We start from the raw sequence: 27020 nt of genomic DNA on the forward strand, positions 1-27020 counted from the left end.
ATACAATCTTAGGAAAGAATAGAAGTATTTCAGGTGCTGGTTCAGTATGAAGGCTCTTAATTTGTCTGTTTTTCCTTTTTCCTTCAGAGCTTCAAAGCAAGTTATTTTATTTCAATTATTGTCACTTACACTATGTGCCTATGTGTGGAAAAAAGAAAACTCCTTACCCTACACTGAGCTCAAACAAAAATGTGAAATGTCCTCTTGGGAGAATGATCATTCCTACAAAACTTTCAACTATATTTGGAAGGAATGCATAATTTGCCACCAAAGAAAATGATAACTGTTACCAACTTATGCCTAATTTGCCACCACAGAAAATGATAACTGTTACCACCCCACTAAAAAATTTCAAGAAGGTGAAATATTTAAGTATACTGCTACCTTTCTTTTTCTTCCTCTTCTAGCAACTTTGGGAATAGAAGCATCATCTGTTTTCACCACACCCTGTGAAAAATTAAAAATGGTGCTAAGAGTTTAGGAAAAGAACATATCTGATATGTTTATAAGTTTTTGTGATCTTTTCCACAAACAAAACCATGTTTCTAGTTTGTTTTATTCCTTCCCACAACTGAATTGGGAATATATAATTTACAAAAATTATCATAAAGGCATTTCCTGCTTTTGGATATCATTATATGGTAACCAAGATTTCCTACTGAAAGGTAAGAAATAAGGCTACAACATTACTACATAGCTTTATTTAAATCATCATTTAGCAACTGATCTCTTTATCTACTCTTTTTAAAAAAAGTTGCACTTGCTACACAGAGTGATGAAAACACTGTTCCACCAATTTTTAAACTGAATAAACTTTAATCTGGTTTGTCTACCTGATGAAAGCTTCTATTCCTGCTTATTTCAATGAGAGCAAACACACAGTAAGTTTTACATACCAAACTGAGACTGTCACACTAACAGTAGCTGTGGCTTCCCTGTGCATAAAATTTCTCTATTAACTGATGTAATATTAAAATATGCTCTGGTACACAGTAAAAGCTTTCACATACTTCTTTGCTGTTTTTTTCAGAAGGTACATCATCTTCCTTTGTAGTAGGCATCTCCTTTTCTTCTGCTTCAGCTTCTGCAGGTAAGTTGTTATCCTCTTTGGGAGATAACTGCAAACAGAATAATACAGAGTCAAAAACATATGAAAAAGAAGGAAAATGTTAAATGAGAACATACCAATAATCATCATGCTGTTTTTCACTCTCAGTCTATATACATGCCTTCTTACATACACACTGAAACTAATGGCAGGACCACTTTCAAATATTGCAAACCACTTTGTCTTCAAGTCCTCTTTGTGTTTGCGGTAACATAACTGCACTACTTCACTGTATTACCACTAAAAGAGTATTTCTAACTGTTCACAACATTCAAGTGAACTCCAGATATGAATAACTCAGTCATAATGGTGTTTCTTAATAAAATAAATACAAGATTCACTTAGATCAGCCTATCTGCACACACAAACATGGAAGAATCACAGACCAGCTTGAACGAAGTCCAAACTCTACAAAACGATGACTTCATGTAGTAAACAGACCACATGCAAGGTTATTTGTCTTATTTCAGACAATTATTAGTGATAAAGTCATCTAACCCACACCCTTCACGTTGTTTCTTCTATTTTCTTACTTAAAATGAAAACTAGTATTTTAAGATGAGAAGTTAGGTTTGAATACAAAGTTTCTAGTCTTTCCCTTGTAAATATCAACACTTCCTTGCAGCCCACACTTGCTGGTGTTTTTTTTCCTAACTTCAGTTCATTTTCTTGACTTGCCCCATCTGTTGCAAAATTTACTTTAATAACAGCAACAGCTCCTAAAACTTCAAAATTGAACAGAGCAGCTCAGGCAGTAGGCTGTCATGCAATACTGATGATTACTTAAAAACATGTAATATCACTCAGGACTGTTCTGTTTTAGTTTGCTTATTCTTTTTTAGGTTACCACTCACTGAAACAGTAAGAAATCAAGGTTCGATGACTAAAAACAAGATATAGTTACACTAATATCAAAAGAAAAAGAGTAAGTCTGCTCATATTTTGCCTTAGGTTGATCAAAACTGATTACATGAATCAGGACTTTTCAAAGGGTTCAAAGGGCTGAATCTGGTCTTTCTGTGTCAAAGTATCTGCTCAGAACAGACAGGAAGCTCTTTCTCAGCAAGAGCATGATGCATAAAGCCACTGCCATCCCCAGTAGCACAAGTTACTTGCTGAACACATCAACACTGATGCAAAGTGATGAATCCATTCAGAACAAGAAAAAGTTTAAGCTCTCTTCTTTGCAGTAGCAAACATTGGGTAACAAATGCTTTTACCAGCAGTGTGCATTCACAAGAAAGAAAAGTTGGCTTACTAATATTAGCATGAAATTACATACAGGAAAGTGTTTCTGAAGTGTAGTTACAAGAAATAAATCAAACAATTCTTCAAAATTTGCTAGTATTAAATTGCCTCAGTCTTCAGCAGCAAGGGCTCTAGCCACACTACCACGTTGCAGAAAGCAATAGCAAGGACCTGGAGAAGGAAAATCTGACTGCTGTAAGTGAAAATCATGTTTGAGAACATCTGAAGAACTTGTGCTGCACAAGCCCATGGGGCCCAACAAGATCCATTCACGGGTTCTGAGGGAACGGGCAGATGAAGTTGCCAAGCTGCTCATGTTTGAATTGTCATGGCAATCTAGTGAAGTTCCCACTGACTGGAAAAGGGGAAACATAATCCTCCTTTTCAAGAGAAAAAAAGAAGATCCAAGGAACCACATACACATCAGTCTCACTTCTGTGTCTGGCAACATCACTGAGCAGATCCTCCTGAAGACCCTACCACAGCACGTGAAAAAGAAAGATGAGGTGATTGGTAACAACCAACACGCCCTGCACCAAGAGTATGTCATGCCTCACAAAGCTGGGGGCCTTTTAAGATGGAGTTGCAATTCCAGTGGATAAAGGAAGAGCAAGTGACACCATCTGCATGCTCTTGTGCAAAGCATTTGACACTGTCCTGCATGACATCCTGGTCATCAAACTGGGGAAAAAAAATGATCTAATGGATGGATCGCTGACCGGATAAAGAACTGGCTGGATGGTTGCACTCAAGAGTTGCAGTCAACAGCTCAATGTCCAAGTGGAGACCAGTGATGATTGGTGCTATTTAACATCTTTGTAGGTGACATGGATAGTAGGATTGTGTGCACCCTCAGAGAGTTTGCAGCTAACATCAAGCAGAGTAGTGCAGATGACATGCTACAGGGAAAGGATGCTTTCCAGAGGGATCTGAACAGGCTTGAGAGGTGGGCCATGCCAACCACCCTTATGAAATTCAACAAGGCCAAGTGTAAGGTCCTGCACCTGGGTCAGGGCAACCCCAAGGAGATACACGTCGGGTAGAGAATGGCTTAAGAGTAGTCCTGAACAGAAGGATTAGGGGGTGTCAGCTGACAACTCAGCATGAGCCAGCAATGTGCACCTGCAGCCCAAAAGGCTAACCTTATCCTCAGCTGCATCAAGAGAAGGACGACCACCACATTTAGGGAGGTGATTCCGCCCCTCCATTCTGCTCTCATGAAATCCTACCCAGATTAGCAAATCCAGTTCTGGGGCACCCAGCACAAGGACATGGAGTTGCTGGAGAAGGTCCAGAGGAGAGCCACAAAGATTATCAGAAGGCTGGAGCACTTCCCATATGAGGACAGGCTGAGAGAGCTGGAGCTCTTCAGCCTGGAGAAGAGAAGGCTCTGAGAAGACATTCCACAACCTGAAGGGGGCCTATAAGAAAGCTGGGGAGGAACTTTTTGTAAGGGCACGTAGTGACAGAATGAGGGGAAGTGATTTAAAAATGGAAGAGGGTAGATTTAGACTAGATATTAGGAAGCAATTCTTTGCCATAAGGGTGGTGAGACACTGGAACAGGTTGCCCAAAGAGTCTGTAGATACTCCCCCTCGGAAGCATTCAAGGCCAGGCTGGATGGGGCTCTGAGCAACCTGGTCAAGCAGGAAGCGTCCCTGCCTGTAGCAGGAGGAACTAGATGATCTTAAAAGTCTCTTTTAACACAAACCATTCCATGAAACTAAGAACTCTCAAAGCAACAAGAAGTTGGTAGAAACAACTCAGATATATTCAAGTCTCAATCCAGACACAATCATAGAATCATAGATAACTCCTGATATTATACATTGGTATAGTAGAAGCACAGTAACATTTGTTCATTTACTAAACTCAACAGGTCTTTTTCCCTTTCTTGGAAAATAAGCTTAGGGCTCCTAGACACCAGTCCTCCACAAGGCATTTACTACATATTATTAAGCGCATTGGAAAGTTTTCAGTTTCAACTGTGAATCAATACTAAAGGATAGTTGCAAACACCTGCAAAAGAACTACACAAAAACTTGGCAAATAATCAAAAGGAATACTATTAGAATAAAGCAAGTCTTTACAAAAAGTCTGACAATTAAAAGCACCCACTGCCCCATAGTGTAGCAATTCTCAGAAGCAAGTTAGGATTAAATGAGACATCATGAACTTATCAGTTTCATCTGCTTCTCAGTTTTTATCTCATTTTAGGATTCTGGTCTAAGAAAATTAAGAAGAGATAACACGCAACTTTTCTGTATTACATAAAAAAGACATTGAATTACACAAAATATTCAAGGGCAGAAAGTTAAAAGCTATATGATACGGTTTTATCATGTGTTATTATCATTAAATGCATGGTAAGCTATGAAGATTCCTCTCAAAAAATGGAGTATGTACAGCAGCAGCAAGCTAAGACGTTTCAGGTAGAAAGGCATTTTATTTAGTGCAAATACAGTACACTTAAGAACACAGCCTTGTTTCAGAAGGTTTTAATTTTACAAACAACTAAATTAAACACTGTCTGTATAAACTACTGATTTTTCAAAAGACACTTCCTTGATCCATCAACTGACGCAGCTCATCTTTTTTACCTACTACATACTATTATCTTCAGTATCCATTCACATCACAAAGCGAGTAATAATTCAAACTGACTTTCAGTTATTCAGGTAAATACACTGAAAAACCCCTTTAGCCTAGACCAGCTCTAATGCTGTCTCAGGCTTTTTAAAAAGATTAAGCTGCAACAGAAGAGATGGTTACACCAGACTATGATATTAAACAGTCTTTGGCGAAAAGAAGGTAAAGTTAAACCTTGAAGATAATTTTGAATCTCACATGCTTAAGAAATGCTCGATATATTTAAGTGCATTCTGACCTTAATCAGAAGAGAAATTAATTTTGAAAAGCATGCAAAATGCCTGCCAGGTATATTGAAGGATAAAAATGCTAATACTGAAGAATATAAACAAGCAAAGGCAATGCAGCTATGGCAGTGAAGCTATATCCTTTAATGAAAATCTAGCAATACAATTTCTACTTGAAAAGATTACTAGTAGAACAAAACACAAATTGATTAACTTACTTTGGGGATAGACGGCTTTCTCCTTTTGGCTCCTGATTTTTCTTCACTTCCCTCTGCAGCCTCTTGACTGCTTTCTTGAATAGTTTCTTTGATCGATGTGTTAACAGCTGGATGGGACTTCAATAGAGAAATCACAATTGAAATGCAAATCCTTTCCAGGACTACAGAATAAGTACAGTGAGAGGTGTTCTACCACTTGTAAGCTACTGGAGAAAACATCACAATAAGGAACACTTATAGAACTACAGGAATCTGTAATTTTTTCCATTTCCCTCACGTTTTAATTTAAGTTGTATTATCATGATAATACTTCCAAGCTCTGATGCGATAAAGATGAAACTACTGCAAAGTAAGTTTTTTCTCATTCATAATTAAGGAAAATTAAGTTTCAGTTGAATTCAACTTCCAAGGACTCCTGTCAATAAATGCTTTTAAATGAGCTTTCAATCTAAGTGAAAAAGAGCTACCTGCTCCTGAAAACATCAGCAAACAAAACGTAACAAAGGCTAAAAAATGAAAGTTAAAGACAGAAATAAATGAGGTGAAGTCAGAATTACTCTTTTTCATTCCATTACTTTATGGATAGCATTCTCATTCCTAAATATCCTTCGAACAAAGCTGGCAGAACTCCCCTGACTCTTTAATAATTCCTCCTTTGCGGATGTGGTTTTGGACTTCAGCCCAAGCCACAAGCTCCTTTCTACCCGCCACTTCCCTTACTAGCAGTTATAAGCAACATCTGGTATGTATTACTACTGCTTTCAGTATGTTCCAGCTAGCTCTGGCAGTTGAGCAAAAAATGCCACTATCAGAAAAACTTATCAAGAAAAAATATACCCAAAAAGAGATTAAAAAAATGCAAGTTCATCTCTCCCTGTAAGTAGCTGACAAGTCTGGCACTTTAATATTGTCTTGCATCCAAAATAAAACTTCAATTTTGCCAATTTGTCCATGTGACTGCTTCCCCTCTAAACTTATGTTGTGTGAGGCCTGACACAGTTGCCTACTCACGCTCCATTTATAGACTGACAATGGAACTGTCTTCCCTGCTACTGTCCTGCAACTGTCCTTCACTTAACTCTGAGAATGTTTTCGTGTTTGTTTTTTTTTTTTGGTGTATTTTCTTTTTTTTTTAAACACACCGAACAGTAATATGTACATCACATGCAGACAAAGAGAACAACTTAAGGTACATTTATCTCCAAGAATACAGCTAAGAAATACACATTTACTCACTTGGACTACCACAATATATTACTAGGCAATAATATATTGCCCTACTTCAAAATATTTTAGAGAAACTTTCCACTTCACAATTTACTTAAGTAACCCTTCCTCCATATCTTCAGCCAACTATCCGTCTTCACTTTCAAGGTAACTTGCTCCCTACACTGACCCTTTCTCACACTACCTTGGGCACATGAACAGGTTTATGAGTCTGTGTCCCAGGTCACTGGAGAGTCCTGAGGGGCTGTCCTCAGCCTGCTCCAGCTCTGCACCCACTGCAAATCCATGCTGCACCCAGCACAGGGCCCAAGGCACTGCTGGACAAAGGCTCAGGGAAGGAAGTGACAGCCCCAGACTGGAGAGAAACCAATGATAAGCTCAGAGACCAAGCATGGCAGCAGACATAAAGAGGAAGAAGTTACCTGATCACAGACCTAATGCCCACGCAGGGCATGAGGGACACTGAGGCAGAAGAAAGGCTAGAGTAGGAAAGGTACTGAGGAGAAAAGGAGGCACAGGAGGAGTGCTCCCAGCCAGGCCAGAGCTCAGAGAAGTTGAGTGAATGGAGGTAAAAAGGTACACCTTTGAGGGGACCACAGTCCTGGAGAAGCCCACCCAAAGGTGAAGAAAGAAACAAGGAGCAGCAAAAACAAAGTAACTACACCTCCACTGCCTAGTTCTAGGGACTGACTATTACATATGCCAAAGGGACCAGAGAACAGGAGTGGGGAAGCAAAGCACATGGATGAAAGCAAACGTATTCTTCACAAATGTCTTTGTTTCTCCTTGCGCACATCACTAACAAAAAAATTCCTTGCGTTAATTACCTAAATTGTTCAGAATTCCCTGACTTGAGGGTTTTGCTGCTCATGGCTTTAAAAGCCCTTTTTGGTTTTCAAGCCTCCTCATTTTACCAACCTACTTCACATACAAGTCTCATGCAAACCATAACAATAATTACATCTAATACCTAAACTATTCCCTTTCCAGACTACAATGTCCTGAGCCACTACTTTCAAAGTCTTTAGTTACTAACTGTGACAACAGCAGAGATTATTTCTTATTTATTAGGCAGAAGAGCGTCCTCTTACAAGGAGCAAGAACCTTATGTATTCATTTCCCCAGCTTAGAGATTATGATATTAAGGTAACACCCTCATCAACTGGAGAGCTGCAGTACAGTCAAAACACCAAGGGAACTGACAAGAATGTGAAACAAGGTAATTCTGAAACCCCAGCTTTGTGAGATGTACATCGTTCTGCAAAGAAAAAAAATAAAGCTCATATGAACACATAAGATGAAAACAAGTAAAACTGAAACAAAAAAAAAGTATCACTACAATTTTATTCGTGGATAAAGCCACATTTTTCCATCCAACCTGTGCCTCTCTGAAGGAACAGTGATATAACATTCATTCTGAAAATTAATTCAAAGGTTGTTTTATTTTCCCATGAAATGACATCTTTGGGGAGTCATGACAGTGACTAGAAAGCATCAAGTATTGCCAAAGAACTGTCCCTAAAGTAGACTCTTATAGGTGTTTTTTTGTCAGATTAAGTAACCCTTAATCAGTTTTGCATTCCAACTTCTTTTGCAGAATGTGGCTGCCATTTGCAGGTATTCTCTTTTAGTACCATCTCAACAGCCTGTAAGTAAAACATGAGATCACTGAGATCCGCTCCAAAGGATCCAATGGACAAAACAGAAAGTCTATTAAAACAAAGGTTTTTATTTTCTGAAGTTATGGGCAAGTTCTCTTCAGAATTTTTGCCTCACCTACTTTCATTAATTCTGTAAGATTGAATATATGATTGGATTAGTCACTACTGTCCCTCTGTAATCCATCTACTTTTACAGTTAAGATACCTCTCAGGAAAGTTCATTTTTAAGGTTCAGTTACAGGACCACCATTTAAACGCTGCTTGTGGAATTATTTTACTGCTTTTAAATAAAAAAAAATAGTGAAAATAGTGTGGCTGCAGAGAGAACACTACCACAACACACACTTTATTAAAGAGCCACCACAGAAGCTGGATTGAAGTATTCAAATGATACTGAAAAGTTACAAAGAACACCTTCAGACTTGCTAGACTAAGAAATCAGTATGTATATGCCTGCTGGCAACATGTTTTGTCTATCCCCAATTGAAAAACTATTTAGAAGTGTCTGAGATGTTACGAAAACAAGTACAGCTTATGAGAAATTACTGATATGCTAAGAAAGAAAATACACTGGAAGATCTTGCTGCTGGGTTGTTTGGGTTTGTTTTTTTTCATACAGAGATTATTAGTCGATTGTGAACCATAACTGAATCGTATGTTTTCATGTTGTTACAACTCCCTCAACCACCCAGGCCGTACCAGTCTGTTACCACAAAGTAAAGAGGACACAGTTCAATGACTCAATTTTCTGTAGCAGAAAAAAACAACCCAAGCATCCTTTACTAATACGTTTCTTCTCAGTGGGATCATGGAACTAGCACCTTTCTGTATCCAGGAGCAGAGAACAGGTATATCCAGAGCACATCCTCTTTTCTGCCGACTCTACCTAAGAAGCTTATTAACACTTTATCCATCTTCTAAAGTAAAGGGACATTAATTTGGGACATGTTATGGAGGAGGGATTAAATGTTAAAGAAACGGCGTGTCACATAGGAGAAGCAAATAAAGACATCTATCCTTTTTATTACTACTACAGCACTGCCTGCAGCATTCACTGTGACTGAGCAGTGTTTTAAACATACTTTCAACCTTCCTGAAACGGTCAATATGATTTGCCATGAGCTTACTACAGGAACAGAAATCCCCATTCACATGAAAAAAAACTTATTTAAAAACCTATGATTGAGTGACAGCAATAATCCATTACCCTACAGCAAGTAGAATTCTTTGCTTCTCTTTCCCCTCAATAGTACAGTAACAGTTGCAGATTGCAAAACTTACCGGCTGATGAGAGAACTTCACTTTCGGATTGTTGTCAATTTCCCATAACCCTTCATTAAAACCCTTTCTTTTGTTTGGTTTTCCATATTTATCTTTATTTTCAGAATATGGGAATATGTCCTTTGGTCCCAAAAATGCCCTTCAGAAGATACAGAAGAAATTACCATGAAAAAATGTCATGTTTTAAACAGCCTTTTCAAAGGAAAAATATGCATCAAACATTAAAGAAACATAATTCAGGAGCACAACAAAATCTGCTACAAATACATCTTTAGTTTTCTCAGCGGCCCAAGTTTTTCGTTACTGGCACCATAAAGACAGCCTCTCTCCATCCTCAAGTGTTGAGCTTCCAGGCAAGAAGCAGCCAGTGCTGCATGTTAAGACTGCAGCTGTTAATACAACCAACTACTGTGAGGCAAACCAAGTAAGGTGCAAAGAAACAAGAAGAGTACGTGCTTCTTTAGAAAAACAAGCTTAACATTTAAGGTAAGCATCCTTAAATCCTGACAGTGTAATGCAAGAGAACAAATAAAAGCAGAACAGTTCCAAGCTAATGCATAAAGTCTCCTGAAGTTACTAAATTAAAAGCAATGTACTTAGAAGACCAAACTGAAAAAGAATCTTAAGTGTATAAGACACGGAAAAAAGCAACACCTGAATGCACCAACTGCCCACAGACGAATGCACTTGCCACCAAAATCTTTGAGAACGCACTGTAATTCAGCATTAATTCAGTTTTTCAGTGTGTAAAGAAACACACTTTATTAACAGAATTTAATAAAAACTTTAAACTGTTTGTTATAGTAGGGCTCTTCCCTAGTTCTATTCTCAGTGAACTAAATACCAATTTTCTTCATTTACTCTTGCAGTATAGTTCCTAAGATAATGTATCTTTGTCACATAAAGAGGCAAGAACACTGAACAACACTACCCCTTATCCCAGAACTATCTAACTAAAGCTACTGGCCTTCCTTTTCTCATATGTCAAAGTCATCATATCCACACTACCATTCTCTCTAAGCTAGACACTGAAAAACAAATTACTGAAGACAAATACCCTGGTTTATGCTGAAGAATAAAGCCTATACAGCTCCTACTCTACTCCCAAGACATTTCAAGCTATTATTTCAGTGCACCAATTCATATGCTGTTAAAACAAAGATGACACTTCAGTGGTTCAATCTCAGCTTTGCTATGCACTCAGATGCAGCCCTGTTTGACATAAGACAACTATCTGAAAAGTTACAGATACTTGCTTTCTGAGGTAGTAGCTCAGCATCTTTCAGAAGGTCTACTTCAGATAGACACTTTACTAAGCTAAAAGAGAACACTGTGATCTAGAAAAATTAAACACCTCCTACTCCAGCAGCAAAATGCTTACCTATGTGCAAAAAGTTTAAAGTATGCCTGCACTGCACACACCCCTTTACAGGAAGAGATGGTTAAGAGAGGATTCAGCCAGCACACGAAGGAAATGTACTGCAGAAGTCCTCATATCTGGACCAAAAGACTGGGAAGGGAGACAGAAAGAAGCTGGAAATACAGTAAGTATTGCCTCCTTTCTTCTCTTCCCACTTAGCAGTGTTTGCCCAAGGTCTACCCATATTCTTCAAGCTTTGAAAAAAATACTGCTGTGAAAAAGTAACATACTGGATTGCTGTACTTAAACTCCCATGTGCCAAAACTGAGCAAGAAAACAGAATGAAGAGAAACATTTTCCCTAACATACAGGATCTAGAAACTACAGTTCTAAGTGACCTCCTATTCTGACAGTTCTAAGTTCTAAGTGTTCTAAGTCTGAAGTTCTACAGTTCTAAGTGACCTCCAAGTTCTGCAACAGCGTGATATAACCAGCACAAGAGATAGCAATAAAGGCTTCGTTCAAACATCATTTTTAATACTCCTTTAGAAAAGAGTAGTGCTGCCACATTAGGACAGTACAGAAATAAAAACATCCAAATCCCCAAAGCCTTCTTTAAGCATGTACCTATACACTTGAACAGCAAGAATTCAGTTGTTTTTAGAAAGACCTTCAACAATATCAATAAACTACTAGTTTATACTTGTTTCTAGTAAACTGCAAAACTAAGTTCATGTTACTCCTAGCAAACTGAGAATAATCATTCTCAAGTCAATCTTGTTTATATTTCCCCCCATCTTCTTCCTACACACAGCCAGACTACACAGAATACACAAGGACTTTCCACATTGATTAAACTAGTTGTTTAGGCTTTCAGATACTTGCCACTACTTACAGTTGTATTTTATCACACAGTACAGAGTGCCTATGTTTACATACACGTGGAACTAACTGTGAAAAGCAAAGCAGACAACAAGCGTACCAAATTGATTTTCTCATTAAGAAGTACAGAAAATTGTTGTATTTAACTAATTTCCAACAGATCACTAATTCACTGCTTACTGCTACAAACCTAAAGAAAACTAAGCACTGTGAAATGGCATTCTCTATTTTCACCCAATTGGTTTCTTCCCATTGTTATCCACAGGTTATCTGCTGTAAGCAACATTAAGTATGATCAAAAAGCTTGAGTTTCATCTGTTACTACTCTGAGGAGCACTACATAAATTACATGCTTAAAGAACGAGACAGTTCAGATAGTTTCAGATAGTACACTGCAAAGTAAAGGATGTCCTTGTACTTTGCAGATTGTACATGAAACTACCCTGACCACACACAGCCCAATGAAAATCAGGCTGCAGTAAAACTTTATCTTGTTGAGGATGAGTGAAAAGGAATTCTAAATATACCCAAGCAAATCAGCAAAAGATTCCAAAGCCAAGTACATGTCAGGAAGCCTAAATGAAAATAAAAGGTATGGTGATGCTTCTCAAGATTTGCAGAGGTATTTCTAAAACTTTAGATAACAAACTCTTCCTCCTTTACATTCAATCTAGGTCTGCCAACTTAGAAACAATTAAGTACAACATCAATCCATAACTATACACATCACCATGGAAAATAAACTATTCAATACTGTATTTTTAACTGCAAAAACATCTTCGAAAAAGTATTAAGAATAAAGATAACCTACTGTAGTGCTTAAATTTGCCATTAAAATAAATCTTTCATTAAGTAAAAGGGCAGTACTCAAACATTGCAACCTCAAATCTTATTTCCAGGAATCCTTCCTCAACAGGGCAGAACCGCAACAAAATTGAGCAGTGGAATGCAGTCCCCTCAAAACAAATGTGTGACTGTAAAATGCTACCATTGTTGGGAGCACCAACAACAAATAATTCCACTCTACACAGCACTGGTGCTGCAACTTGAGTATTACGTGCAGTTTTGAACACCACAGTACAGAAATGACATTATTAGAGTGTCCAAAGAAGATGGTGGTCTCATAGTGACCTACTGCTCCTCACAAGAGGAACAGATGAGCATGCACTCATCTTTTCTGTCTGGTGATCAACAGAGAAGGGTCAGGTTGATACTAGTGAAAGGTTCTTCACCAGAGAGGGGTTAAGCATTAGAACATGCTCCCCAGGGGAAGCAGTCACAGTACTGAGCTGCCATAACTCAAGAAGCATCTGGACTCAGACATAAGGTCTGAGCTTTGGGTGGTCCTGTGCTGAGCCAGGAGTTGGAGCCCATGATCCTTGTGAGTCCCTTCCAACTGGGGATATTCTATGATACGTTCTCATTTTTTCCTCAAGATCTTACAAACAAATACAAGTCCAAATGCCTCTGAGAAAAAAAAGAAAACCAATGTAGGGCAATTTGCTTTTTCCTCAAGTTTTACCTGCTTCATTGTTGTCAGTGTTATTCCACTTTCTTTCAGAACAGATTTTCGACCATTTCTGCATATATATACAGAACTATAATTAAATGTCATTATAGGTGAAAGAAAAACTTAGTCATACCACTTCAGGTAGGATTTGTTTCTCTACTGAGAAGGAAAAAGTACACGGTATTGTTACAGTCTACCATTCACTTGAATAGCTTAAACAAATGTGAAAGTAACACATCCTGTCAGAAGAGATAAATTTAGGAGATGATACACTACTGAACACTGCAGTATTACAATACACAACATTCAGATAAGTCATTAAGTTGCTGCTGAATGAAACATGAACCAATGAAAGAAACAGGGCCCTCAGATATAAAGGACTTACGTCTCATGGGTGCCAAAGAAGAAAATAGGCATTTTATTTGTTGGAGGTTTTACTGCTCCATCAGGAACTTCATCCACCTAACGAAAAGACAAACTACAATTAAACTCGGGCAACAGTTGATAACAGTCTAAAGGGAAATACTTAAAAATGCTAAGCATTAAAAAAAAAAAAAAAAAAAAGAAACGATGCTACAGAGAGGTAAAGTAGGTCTTGAGGGCAGTATGCTAATAGTAAGAAGTGACAACGCTTCTCATTTTACAGCAACACCTCCCTTTTTTGTTTTTTGGCTAATATTAAGGAGAGGCACAATGAGCTGGCTACAGGTAAAAGCAGCAATCCATCCAAAAAACAATCTTTTCTTCACCATAATGCACAGTAACACTTCTTACCTGTAAGCTAAGCTGATAACTTGTCCAAGGAAATGATCACAAATTCTTAACCAAGCATCTTAGCTAAATGGTTCATAATTAGCCTAATTTACAAGTTCATGCCTATTAGCATGTCCTGGAGCAGCCACAGGACTTGCCATGGCACCTCCAAGGGAGCGGTGAGGAAGGGAGAAAGGACCGGACAACTTTGCACTTTTTCACTTCAGTTTCTCCTACGGGAAAAGCTACAGAAATACCTGACTTCAACACTAAAGGGTAACCCTGCCACAACTTGGTATTCTCCTTCGGTTAAAAACAAAAAAAAAAACAGCCGTTATTTGGGAGCAGTAGCTCTGTGTAATTCGGTCCTTGCACAGCTCCAGCGTTTGTTATACCACCATACAGAAGCCTACGTTTTGAAAACAAAGTTACGCAAATAGGGACAACTGGCGCTTGCTAGAGAGCTTCCACAGGGCGAGCCCGGGGCCTGCAGCGCAGCGGTGGTCGGCTCAGCCCGGGGCACCGCACTGGGGGCGGGCGGCAGCACGCGGCGGCAAAGCTCCCCGCAGGTGCCCGACAGCGCGGCGCGGGGACGGCGGGACTAGGAGGAGAGGCGGGGGGAAGGGACGCATCCTCCGCGGGAGAGGGGGCCGAGGGGACTTACCCTGGCCGGCCAATGCGGATAACCTTTCATCTTGGCAAAGATGAGGTCCCCGGGTTTAAAATCTCGGCTCATGTTGTCTCACCGCCGTGCAGGCCGTCCGTCGTCTCGCCGCGAGCAGGGACCGGGCCGCGGGGTAGGGCGCTGCGCCCGAGAGCCCCGCCGCCGACACGAACACGCCGCGGGAGGATGCGAAGGGCGGGAAGCGGCACCGCGCTCGCGGGGTCCCTGCGCCGAGTCCAACGGCCGCAAACGCCGCCCGCGGCACCGACGCCGCGCGGGCCACGCGCAGACCCAGTCTCCGCCCTCACGACTCCCGCCACACGGCCGCACCGCCCGACCCCCGCGAAGGTGCGCAGCCGCCGAAGCGGGCTCAGGCCAGTCTCTGCCTCTCGTTCGCGGCGCTCTAGCGCCTCACTCCCCCCTGCGCCGGCGCCCGCCCCGCAGCCCACCTCCACCCGCAGCCGGCGCCGCCGCGCTCCTCTTCCTCCCGCCCGGCGCGGCGGTACCACCTGCGCGGCGCGGCGGGGGGCGGGCGCGGCACGGCCGGCGGGCGACTGCTGGGCTTCTCGCGTCCGCCCGCCCGAGAGGCGGTGGGGGCGGCTGCTGGGAGATCGCCGACGGCGCGTACCGGGGAGACGAGGGAGCCCGCGGGTCCGCTCCGTCCCGTCCCCTACCCCCCTCAGTGCTGCGAGTGGCTCGTTCCTGCGTTCGCTGGGGGCGGGGCCGCCGCGGCGCTGCCGGGCGGGGGAGGAGAGAACGGCGGTGCGGTCTTGCGGCTGTAGCGGCGGGAAGGAATGGGGAGGGAGGGCGGCGAAGTCGCGCTGTTCCAGCGGCCGCGGCACCTCGCTCTGCAGCGCTCAGACTCCTGGACCTCCGCTTAAGGTCCACTGACTTGTCCTCGGGCTCTGCCCGGCCGATAATTTCGCCCCTTCACAAGAAAGGAGCAATTAATTACCGCCATCCTCGTCTGAGTAATGAAAACGTGGTTGTCCCAAATACGTCTTTTGTGTTTGTCTGTCACCGCGCAGTGCCCTTACGGCACGCCGCTTCCTGGCGGTTCGCAGCCCTCACCTGCCCTGCCCGGAGCTGTCGGCTCTCCTCAGCGCACCCGCAACCTCCTCCGGCCGCACCCGGCTTGTTTGCCTGTCAGCGCCAAACGGTCCTCTCACACCTTTTCAGCCACCGCTGAATCAGCTTATTAAATAGATTCTTCCTTACTATCGGTCTAGTTGGGTCTGGCCCTTCTCTGTATTCAGAGTTACGAGATCTGTCAGCTCACACGTGCGTTTGACTATACCTTGTGGTCACACTCAGAAAGTCACAGTTCAGCACGTTGGTGCTGATGGGCTGCCAGAGCTGGGGGAATGGGCTGCATGGAACAGGTAGTACATGCCATGACTTTTCAGTCTTCCCATGATTATGCTATCTATCAGTGACAGACATAGCCATTTTGTGCCACTCTCGATAAAAGACCTGAGGCACAGCTGTAAAGGCTAGGTTTCTGCAGGCTCTGCCCATCACACTGTTGTGGGAGGGGAAGTCCTCTTGAGAAGAGCTATCATCCTGCTTTTAGTTTTGTTACTGAAACTCCATTGAGACCCCCCCCAAAAAAAAACCAACAAAAGACGACAACTGCAGTTGCTACTGAAGAAGTCCTGCTGCATTCTAGGCTCTCCTGGTTTATTCAGAAAGGTCAATTATAAATGTTAACAGTAAAACTTCACTCCTATTCAGTTGAACAGATAGAAACTGCAGTTTTCCATTGGCTTATAGGAGTCAAATTTGGTTGATTTTCTTGACTGCTTGTATCTCTGACATAAATACAAAGTTCCCACAGAGCTGGACATGAGTTTATCAGAAAATAGAAGGCAGTCAACACACGTGACAGAGAAACTCCTCCTCTGGGAAAATAGATTATCATCAGCTGTTTACAAACAAGGTAGGCTGTACATCTGGAATTGTTCAGCTGAAGGTACAAGTACAGATGCAAAATTGCATCTGCCTTGGTAGGTAGAGAATTATTTGGTTTGGTGCTTGAGCTCATGCATATTTCAGCAGTAGTTAAAGTTTACTATTTTTTTCCTAAGTTATAAAGTGTTGGCTACCTACTGAAGAAAAAATAAATGCATATATTAGTATTTTACTATGCAAGAGCTGACAATCTGCGGAAATTCCCTTGGCTCAGTCATTGTTCTGTTTAATCATATAATTATGTTCATCTTCCATATCAGATTAAACAAATTCACGTCTTAGTTTTCAGGCAATGTTTTCAGAATTTGTTTTAGATATTCCAATTTTCTAAGTTTTTGGAAGGGGTCTTCTGAAAATGTCAATTCTGAGGAATCAGAAGCCTTCCTCTGTGTGATTCAGTGATTTTATTTTGGATGACAGATGGGCTGCTGAAAATATTTTGATTTTTCCTAATTAAAAAGCAATTCAAGATGACTTGAATGTGAGAAAGAACTTTTTGACTCTGATGGTGACAGAACACTGAAACAAGCTGTGCAATCTCCTCCTCTGGAGATATTCAAAACCTGTCTAGGGAACCTGCTTTAGCAGGGGTGGACTAGATGATCCCCAATAAGTCCTTCCCAAACCCTAGGATTCTGTGATTCTGGCTTCATCATCTGTAAGTAAGGTGATCTTCAAAAGAGACTACTGAGACCATTGCATTTTTAAAAAGAAAATGAACACAGTGTTAAGAGCAAAACAAAAAGTTTCCACAATATTTTGCCAGTGATCAGGCTCATTAGTACGTTGTTAAGTACATAGACTGAAGCTAAACTTCAAATACAGACCAGTGTGTTGAGTAAACAGAAGACTGCAGACAAATTGTTCAAAACAACTTACAACAACAAAATATGTATATTTTGCAATGAAGATACTGTGTTGGAAGATAGTAGCATACCATACCGATGCTATTAGACTTTAAGAAGAGTGGATCACCAATTTTTAGCAAATGGTTTCCTTTTGAAAGATAGAATCTGTGGCTCTTCCACCAGACCTGCTGCCTGCTAAAGTAAGAACTTAGTACCCTGGTAGGTGATAAATAACTGCAAGCTATGAATAAGCTTCAGAGTTGAAAAACAGTTCAGTTCTTCCTGTGAACAGTGGCATTTCTTGAGCTTGTAGTTTGAATCATCTGTTTAAAACATTGCTTCCAAATGATTTCCTGCAAGTGTCGGTTTGCTGCTTTGCAAAGCAGCAGGCTGGCATCCGGCCTGCAAGTGAAGCAAGTTGTTGCTCCCTGTTCTGCTAAGGTCAGAACTATATTGATGTATTTATTCTCTTCCTTCTTCCAGAACTTCAAGCACTTAGATCCAGCAGACTGAGTTAAAGTCACACCAAATCTGGAGACTGGGTTACCAGAACAAATACAACCCAAATCTTCAGAATAGATAATACTGCACAGCTCTCTGTAGTGCTAAGACAGCAGACAGTACTGGTGATGGGACTGATCAGTCCTGTGTTTCCAGTACCGAAGAAACATGGCACCTATACAGCTCTGCAGAGCTGCCTGAACCTTGTACAGCTCATCTTCATGGATATCTACACTGGTACTTAAGATTAACATAGACTACAGTAAAGTGATGGAATCCCTTCTATAAGAATTGTAATGAGGATAACTGTGTTGGTAAGCCCATTCTGTGCCCTATCCATTGGTCTATGTAGTTTCTTCAGTGACATGTTCTAGACTGTGATTGTGGGAGAAGGAAGTTTATGGACTGTGGAAAGACAGTCTGCCTACTTGGAAGGAATACAGGAGTGCTGTACTAGGACTACCTGGAATGCAACAAGGAGGGCTTCAGCCCACATGAAATCAAATCTGGTAAGGGAGGTCAAAATAAAGACTAGGGAAAAGCTGGGCCTGCCACTGAATGAAGTGAGTGCCCTGGTAATGCAGGATTCCAAGAAGGTGGAGCTACTGAATGCCTTTTTTTCTTCAGTGTTTACTGCTAAGACTGCCCTGCAGGAACTCCATACTCTGGAGATAAGAGAGTGTGAGGAAAGAAAGAATTCCCCTTGGTGGAAGAAGATCTGATCAGAGATTATCTAGGCAAACTGGATACACACAAATCTATGGGCCCTGACAGGATGCACACATGCATACTGATAGAGCAAGCAAAAGTGATGGAGTGGTTCCACTCTCTATCATCTCTGATAGTCATGGGGAACAAGAGAGGTGCCTGAGGACTGGAGGAAAGCCAGTGTCACTCCAGTCTTCTAAAAAAGCAAGAAGGACCTGGGAAACTACAGGCCAGTCAGCCTCACCTCCATCCCTGGGAAGTTGATGGAACAACTTATTTTGGATGCTATCTCCAAGCAAGTGCAAGAAGAGAGAATTATCAGGAGCAGTCATCATGTATTCACCAAGAGGAAATCATTCTTGACCAATCTGGTGGTTTTCTAGAATATCATGAAAAGGAGTTCTGTGGAGGACCTAGTTGTCCTGGTGGACACAGGTTGACCATGAATGATCAGTTTGCTCTGGTAGCCAAGACAGTCACGTTCTTAGAAAGAATGTGGCCAGCAGATTGAGGGAGCCCATTCTATGCCCTATCCACTGATCTATGTTGCCTCTTCAGTGACTTGTTCTGAGGCCATATCGGGAGTACTGTGTCTATTCCTGGGCTCGTCCATTCAAGACAGGGAACTACTGAAGAGAGTCCAGCAAAAGGCCACAAAGATAATCAGGTTCCCAGATCATTTCTCTTCTGAGGAAATACTGAGAGACCTGGATCTGTTCAACATCTGACTGTCTCCCACAGCATTCTCCTGGAGAAGCTGGTAGCTCATGGCTTGACATGTTTTCTGTTCACAGGTGAAAAACTGGCTGCATGGTCAAGCCCAGAGAGTGGTGGTGAACTGAGTTAAATCCAGCTGGCAACTGGTCACTAGTGGTGATCCTCAGGGGTTAGTACTGGGGCCAGTCCCACTTAATATCTTCATTGACAAGCCGGATAAGGAGATTGAGTCCACCCTCAGGAAGTTGACAACAAGCTGGGAGGAAATGTCAAGCTGCAACCTGAATCAGCACCCAGCAAGATGGTTTAGTGGGAGTGGTGGTTATGGGCTGATGGTTGGACTAGATCTTTGAGGTTTTTTTCCACTTTAATGATTATGTGATTCTAAGACTCTGGAGAAGACTGAGAGTGGATGTCAGCAACACACACAAGTATCTGAAGGGAGGATTTCAAGAGGATGGGACCAGGCTTTTTTAGACACAGAATCAGGGGCAGCAGGCATTATTAACTGGAGCACAGGAAGTTCCACGCAAACGTGAGGAAAATCATGACTGCGACAGCTTGCGCTGTGTATTCTCAAATAATCTGCCCATATTTGGACTATCTGTTTTTCAAGATTGACCCGGTCTTCTGTGGGTTATGTACTCCATTCAGATTGTCTGGTAATCTGTGGACATCATGATACATTTTTCATAGAATTCATGTTTTCTTCAGATGCAGATCAACATTCTGTTAGAGGACTGAGGAATGGGAAAGCTCCGATACAATCCTGCTCAGCGGGACCCAGACTTCCCCGGGTCCGTGGAAATTCAAGTCACATAAATAGGGAAATAATATATATCCAAAGCACTCTTCTAATTCCTTGCTACCTGAGCAAGCTTGTAAGTGGATACACATTAAGACTGTGGGAGCAAGGAACTAGGAAGGTGCTTTAGATATGCATCACTTTGCCATTTCAGGTTCGTCCGCCGCGGCGGGAAGCGGGCGCTGCAAACGCGCCGCAGCCAGCGCCCGACTCGCCTGAGGGCGGCGGGGGCGCGAGCTCGAGGGGGAGCATGCGCGGCTCCCTCCCGCCTCGCGCCGGCGTTGCCCGGGCACAGCGTTTCCACGCACTGCGTTCCAGACTCGGGCGGAGCCGCCGCAACAGGAAGCGGCAATCGGAGAGTCCCGGCGCGCGGGCGCGCGGGGCGGGCGGGGCCGCGTTCTTCTAACCGGACTCTAACCGCCGAGCGGCCCGGAGAGGTGCGAGGGTACGAGATGAGCTAGGGCGGGCCGGATCGGGTACGGCGGAACGGGGCTTCTCTGCGGTGCGGCGCCGCTCCGGGCTGGCGTTCAGCTTGGCGGCGGCCGGCCTGGAGGCGGGCGGGAGAGCGGGCGGCGGCCACGGTCCCGGGACACCTCGCGTGGCGGTCGCGTTCGACCGAACCCTTTGGGGCATTTCTTGTTGGCTTTGAGTCCGTCGCGGTGAGGGTCTGTCGGCCACGGCCTGTTGGAGCTGCGGTACGGGCGCGCGTGTCAGCAGGGAAACGCTGCGTGCTGCTAGCGGGGGCAGCCACGGAGGAGTGCCTTGTGCCGGGGAGCTGAGCTGCGGAGTTCCTTGCCTCGTTAACCTGAGTGCGGAATGTTGTGTGTTCCTCTTGTGTGCTCGTCGTAACTGATTTAAGGAGCTCATAAATTATGTTTGCTACTCAGCCTGAAGTAAATACATATATAGATAGATAGATAGATAGATAGATACACATGTGTGCATATGTGTGTAGATATAGATATATGTATACACAGTCTGTGTCATAAAAATGCAATTGATACTGATTTTTTTTTTTTTTTTCCTATTGCTGATACTGAATTATGAAATTTATAGTAAAGAGTTTGGTTCTCCTCCTTTGTGCTCTCTGATATTGCTGATGCATCTCATGCAGGAGAAATACTGTTGAGTAAGAAGTAGCGGATCTATGAAATAGAAGGCGAGTTGTGTCGTTCTCTGCACTGACACTTGATTACTGACTTAAAAGAAAAAAAAGAAAGTAGAAAGCAAACGGGCAAATCTCCAAAACAAAGTCCAACAAAATACAGGGTTAATCTCCCCTAGAATTATTTTGAAGAGAAATCAAGTTTGCAATTCTCTTAAGAGTGAAGGCTGTGGTGACAGATACAATCTGTGCAGACAACGCATTTTGTGTTGGCATCTATCTGAAAACTGATAGTGGATTTTCTACAATTTTGTTTTAATCTAAACCTTTCAGGCTCAGAGCACTAACAGTGCAGATGTTTACTGAATAAAACAGTTGTCGAATTACAATTGATGGTAATTGTTCAGATGGTGCTGCAGTAATGCTGTTCATTAAAGTGTTTTGACAGCTTATGTAACCAACTAAACAATTATGCCTCTGTGTTACAGGTTTTAATGTCTTTATTTTATGGAAAAGAGGAAACTTTGAAGCTTCTCAACTTAAAACTTAGAAAAAAAAAATATTGTTGTTGAAGATGATCTTAATTCCAAGGACCTCACAGACTTAAAAAGCTACTGACATAATGACTGACATAATGAATTTGTCTTCTCCAGTCAGCCATGTTGATCATGAAGCTAAACGGTGAGTTTTACTTCTGAGTCGTCTTAGTCTGGTACTATGGTTCAGCTTTCTGTGGTTAATGTTCTCAATCCCTGAGACTGTATAAGTCAGAAGAAGCAGATATGATGCATTAAAGCTGTGTCATGCCATTATAGTCATTATATGAAGAGGTTTAGTTGTCTAAAGAGATTTGTAATGGCCATCTGATGTACAGGAATTCTTCTTTGATTGCAGAAGACATAACTTGCATAGAAAGGGAGTTCCTGTCTCGTGTCTGGGGCACTGATATGAAATGCCAGAATGATTCTGTATTAGCTGAGGTTGAAGAGGTCGGGTTTAAGTCTTACTCACACATAGGCAGAAAACAAAAATGCTTGAATATAAACTTGAGATAGGCAGTCAGACTGTGGACCACTTCCTCAGGTAGGGGAATTTTGAGGGTTGCATTGATAAGTGGAACGTAAGACAAATTCTCCCTGTTTCTATACGCTTTCTGCTACACATAGATGGAAGGATGGTGAAAAACCTTTTTCTGTCATGTTCTTTGTGCACTGTAACTAGCTGGCTTAGTAAATAAGTATGAGCTTAAAGCTTTTGAGTTAGAGGGTCGCTTTACAGGGTAGAACTCAAAAGTTGTTTCACTTCTGTTGCTAAGAAACTTCAGAATACTTCTAAAGGCAGTGCCTTTCATAAAAGTTGTAGTTGATAAAATACATGTTTTTTTGTTCAAAAGCAGTTATTAATGAACTATTAATATAAGACAGCAGAAATAAAAAGCTTTCTCTGAATTCTTGTTCAAATCATACATACTGTAACGCTTCCTAGGGATATTTTGTGTGATTTTTTGTCTTTGATTTAAGCTTCCCTCAGCTTTATATTGTAACACGTCTGCACTTCATGTGGGGTTGGACTCGATCTCTAGAGGTCCCTTCCAATCCCTACAATTCTGTGATTCTGTGAATATGGAAGGAAGAATCTCACAGAATTATAAAGGTTGGAAGGGTCATCTTGAGATTTGTGTTCAACCCTGCCCTTGCTAAAAGCAGGTTCCCTATAGCAGGTCGCATGGGAAAGTGTCCAGACAGTCTAAAATATCTCCAGAGGGGGAAATTCCACAACCTCTCTGTGCAGCTCATTGCAGTGCTTTGTCACTCTTACAGTAAAGAAGTTCTTCCTTGAGTCCACCCCCATTGATTTGACTCCCCCACATAAGATATTTATAAACTGTGTTGGGATCACTTCTCAGCCTTCTCTTTTCGAGAATGAACAGTCTCAAGTCTCTCTTCCTTGTACAGGAGATGTTGCAGGCCCCTGATTATCCTTGTAGCCCTTTCTCAACAGGTGGCATGAAATGTCTGTAATATGCTGCATATGCTCGTGATTCTGTGGAGGTTAAATAAAATATCACAAGAATGGGATTTCTGGAGGCCGATCTCTGTTGTATTTGCAGATATTCAAGCAGACAGACAGAAAAATGAAACGGTTAATGTAACAATCTTTTTTTTTTTTTTGAAACAGCTGATTCAATTTGATTTTATGCTGAGAACAAAAACAGTGTTTTCAGCTCCGTATTATTATTTTTCAGTAATGCCATTGTGAGCTTTAGAGGTTATGCAGAAAATACTATTCAAAAGAAGAATATACTGCTTCTTTTTCAGTAGTCACCCTTTCTTTTTAATGAAATCCTAGGCCAACACAGAATTTCTGGAATGTCCCCAATATCTTACTTCTTGTGTTTGCTCTTCTTCTACTGATTCCAGTATTTATAACATTAAATCACACAAAGCCACACGTTTATTTCATAGTTTTCTCCATTGTGCTTATTTCTGTTGACTTCTCTGGTCAATTAGTACATAATTAGCAGTTTTTAAGAAGGAAAATAATGCTGGTGGGTGCAAACCATGACTCCTGCCTTCTCCAACCCCAAAACTTAACAAAATCTTAAATTCTTCCCATACCTGTTGCTGATTCGAAGGCTGGGGAGAGTGGACAAAGAGGCACTCTAGATTATTTTTTTTCCTTTCTAGTCTATACTTTGTTACCTTTGACACCTGGCCTTTTTATAGCTGTATTTTGTTGAGACTGGTCGTTGTTTCACCTCTGAATAAGATGATCTAGCTTGCTTTCTTCTATCTTTTATACAGCTGTGGGGAAGGGGTTGCAAAGGAGAAGCCTCTGGACATTTATGTGATGTCCACAAACAAGCTCTTACACAGCTTCTGGAAGTGCACAGCATTCAGATCTCTTTTGTTTCCTGCTTGATTTACCACTTCGTCTTGCTGCCATAGCTAAGAGTTACTTAAAACTTCCTTCTCAAGAAGGAAGTCTTAAGGGCGCAGGAGCAAGCTGTCCCCCTGAGCTGCAAAATGAGCCGGCGGGGAAGAAGACTGGTGTGGATGAATAGGGAGCTATTCTTGAGGCTCCGGGAGAAAAAGAGAATCTACCGCCTGTGGAAAGAGGGACAGGCCACTCAGAATGAATATAAGGAAGTTGTTAGGATGTGTAGAGGTGAAATCAGAAAGGCAAAAGCCCAGCTTGAATTTAACCTGGCTGCTGGGGTGAAAAGGAATAAGAAACTCTTTTATAAATACATTAACAGTAAGAGGAGGACAAAGAATATCCACTCTTTGCTGGATGAGGCTGGGAATGTGACCACTGAGGATAAGGAAAAGGCAGAGGTTCTGAATGCCTTCTTTACGTCTGTCTTTAAAAGTCAGACCAGTTATCCTCAGGATACTCCTCTCTCTGACCTGGTAATCTCGGCTGGGGAGCACATTAACCCCCCTGTGATTCTGAAAGAAACAGTCAGAGATCTACTGCTCCAGCTGGACTGTCACAAGTCGATGGGGCCAGATGAGATCCACTCGAGAGAGCTGAGGAAACTGGCGGAGGTGATAGCCGAGCCGCTTTCCATCATCTGTCAGCGCTCCTTGTTGACTGGTGAGGTCCCAGAAGACTGGAGGCTTGCCAACGTGACTCCCATTAACAAGAAAGGTCGTAAGGAGGATCTGGGGAACTACAGGCCTGTTAGCCTGACCTCGGTGCCAGGGAAGGTTATGGAGCAGATTGTCTTGAGGGAGATCATGCGGCATGTGCGGGATGAGCGGGGGATCAGGCCTAGCCAGCATGGGTTTGTGAAGGGCAGGTCCTGTTTGACCAACCTGATCTCCTTCTATGATTTAGTGACCCATCTGGTGGATGAGGGAAAGGCTGTTGATGTGGTCTACCTAGACTTCAGCAAAGCCTTTGACACTGTCTCCCACAGCATTCTCCTGCAGAAGCTGGCAGCCCGAGGCTTGGATGGGTACACTCTTGGCTGGGTGAGGAGCTGGCTGGAGGGCTGGGCTCAGAGAGTGGTGGTGAATGGAGCTAAATCCAGCTGGTGACCAGTTGTAAGTGGTGTTCCCCAGGGGTCGGTGCTGGGGCCTGTCCTCTTCAATATCTTTATTGATGACCTGGATGAGGGCATCGAGTGCACCCTCAGTAAATTCGCAGATGACACCAAATTGGCTGGAAGTGTGGATCTGCCTGGGGGTAGCGAGGCCCTACAGAGGGATCTGGACAGGCTGGAGAGCTGGGCTGGAGCCAATGGGATGAGTTTCAACAAGGCCAAATGCCGGGTCCTGCACTTCGGCCACAACAACCCCAGGCGACGCTACAGGCTTGGGGCGGTGTGGCTGGAGGACTGCGTAGAGGAAATGGACCTGGGGGTATTGATTGATGCTCGGCTGAACATGAGTCAACAGTGTGCCCAGGTGGCCAAGAAGGCCAATGGCATCCTGGCTTGCATCAGAAACAGCGTTGCAAGCAGGAGCAGAGAGGTGATTGTTCCCCTATATTCAGCACTAGTGAGGCCGCACCTCGAGTACTGTGTCCAGTTTTGGGCCCCTCACTGCAAGAAAGATTGAGGCCCTGGAACATGGTCAAAGGAGAGCAACAAAGCTGGTGAGGGGTCTGGAACACAGGCCATATGAGGAGAGGCTGAAGGAGCTGGGAATGTTCAGCCTGGAGAAGAGGAGGCTCAGGGGAGACCTCATTGCTCTCTGTAACTTCCTGAAGGGAGGTTGTAGTGAGCTGGGGGTTGGCCTCTTCTCTCGTGTCATTAGTGATAGGACCAGAGGGAATGGTTTCAAGCTACGGCAGGGGAGATTCAGGCTGGACATTAGGAAGTATTACTTTTCAGAAAGGGCGGTCAGGCACTGGAATGGACTGCCCAGGGAGGTGGTGGAATCACCGAGCCTGGGGGTGTTCAAGGAAAGGCTGGATGTTGTGTTGAGGGACATGGTTTAGTAGGAGCTATTGGGAATAGGTGAACGGTTGGACTGGATGATCTTGAAGGTCTTTTCCAACCTTGGTGATTCTATGATTCTATGATTCAAAAATAACAGTAATTCTTTCTGCCACCTTACCAGAAAGCTAGTAATGTGCCTGGCATTTTCTCTAAGTACATGCAAGTTTTAATGGTCCTGATCTCCTACATTTATTGAATGTACAAAATGTGTTAAAGAAATGGCACCATGTGGAACAATTACTGGTAACATACAGTTATTTTGATTTCATAGGTGTCGTTTTATGATTTTTGGTTATTGGTATTCCACATCATAACACCATGTAGTGCACTGGGAGTTAAAGAGTTAATGCTCCAGGTCTGGGTACCTGTCCCAAAAAAGAACAACTGCCTACCCCAGAGAACTGTTTGTTGTTCTGTTGTTGTTTCCACTCCGAGGGAAGGATAATAACTGTTTGTTGATCCCTTGCCCTCCCCAGCTCATCTCTAGTCCCAGTCATCTCGCCTGCCTCAGCATTAGAGTAAGGCCTTTAGTTTTTGGACGCTCTTTCTCATTTATCTTGATTTACTACTTCCAATTCTAATTATATTGTATTGTATCATAGTGTGTTATCTTGCATTCCAGTATC

The 27020-nt window shown here is 42.5% G+C and overlaps 2 protein-coding genes across 4 annotated transcripts in view; one reads left to right on the top strand and one right to left on the bottom strand.

Annotated features, from left to right (window-relative positions):
• PSIP1 (PC4 and SFRS1 interacting protein 1) overlaps nucleotides 1–14940 on the bottom strand; it is a 36866-nt gene extending 21926 nt beyond the window's left edge. For both annotated transcript variants that reach the window (XM_042877441.1, XM_042877440.1), the window contains exons 1-6: nucleotides 14789–14940; nucleotides 13757–13833; nucleotides 9620–9758; nucleotides 5451–5567; nucleotides 1011–1118; nucleotides 385–447 (exon numbers count right to left, since the gene is read on the bottom strand). In XM_042877441.1, the coding sequence (XP_042733375.1) occupies nucleotides 385–447; nucleotides 1011–1118; nucleotides 5451–5567; nucleotides 9620–9758; nucleotides 13757–13833; nucleotides 14789–14860 (576 nt within the window). In that variant the 5' untranslated portion in view covers nucleotides 14861–14940. The remainder of the gene's footprint in view (nucleotides 1–384; nucleotides 448–1010; nucleotides 1119–5450; nucleotides 5568–9619; nucleotides 9759–13756; nucleotides 13834–14788) is intronic.
• Nucleotides 14941–20700: 5760 nt separating this feature from the next.
• Nucleotides 20701–27020, top strand: part of CCDC171 (coiled-coil domain containing 171) — a 167029-nt gene continuing 160709 nt past the window's right edge. The window contains exons 1-2 of one of the 2 annotated variants that reach the window (XM_042877338.1): nucleotides 20701–20775; nucleotides 21932–22124. In XM_042877338.1, coding sequence (XP_042733272.1) covers nucleotides 22066–22124 — 59 coding nt within the window. In that variant the 5' untranslated portion in view covers nucleotides 20701–20775; nucleotides 21932–22065. Of the gene's footprint in view, nucleotides 20784–21931; nucleotides 22125–27020 lie in introns of both variants that reach the window. The other variant, XM_042877339.1, reaches the window with a different exon arrangement.

This window comes from Lagopus leucura, unplaced genomic scaffold, assembly GCF_019238085.1.
Source record: "Lagopus leucura isolate 7727_CA_CO unplaced genomic scaffold, USGS_WTPT01 Super-Scaffold_100018, whole genome shotgun sequence".
In the NCBI taxonomy this organism is placed as follows: domain Eukaryota; kingdom Metazoa; phylum Chordata; class Aves; order Galliformes; family Phasianidae; genus Lagopus; species Lagopus leucura.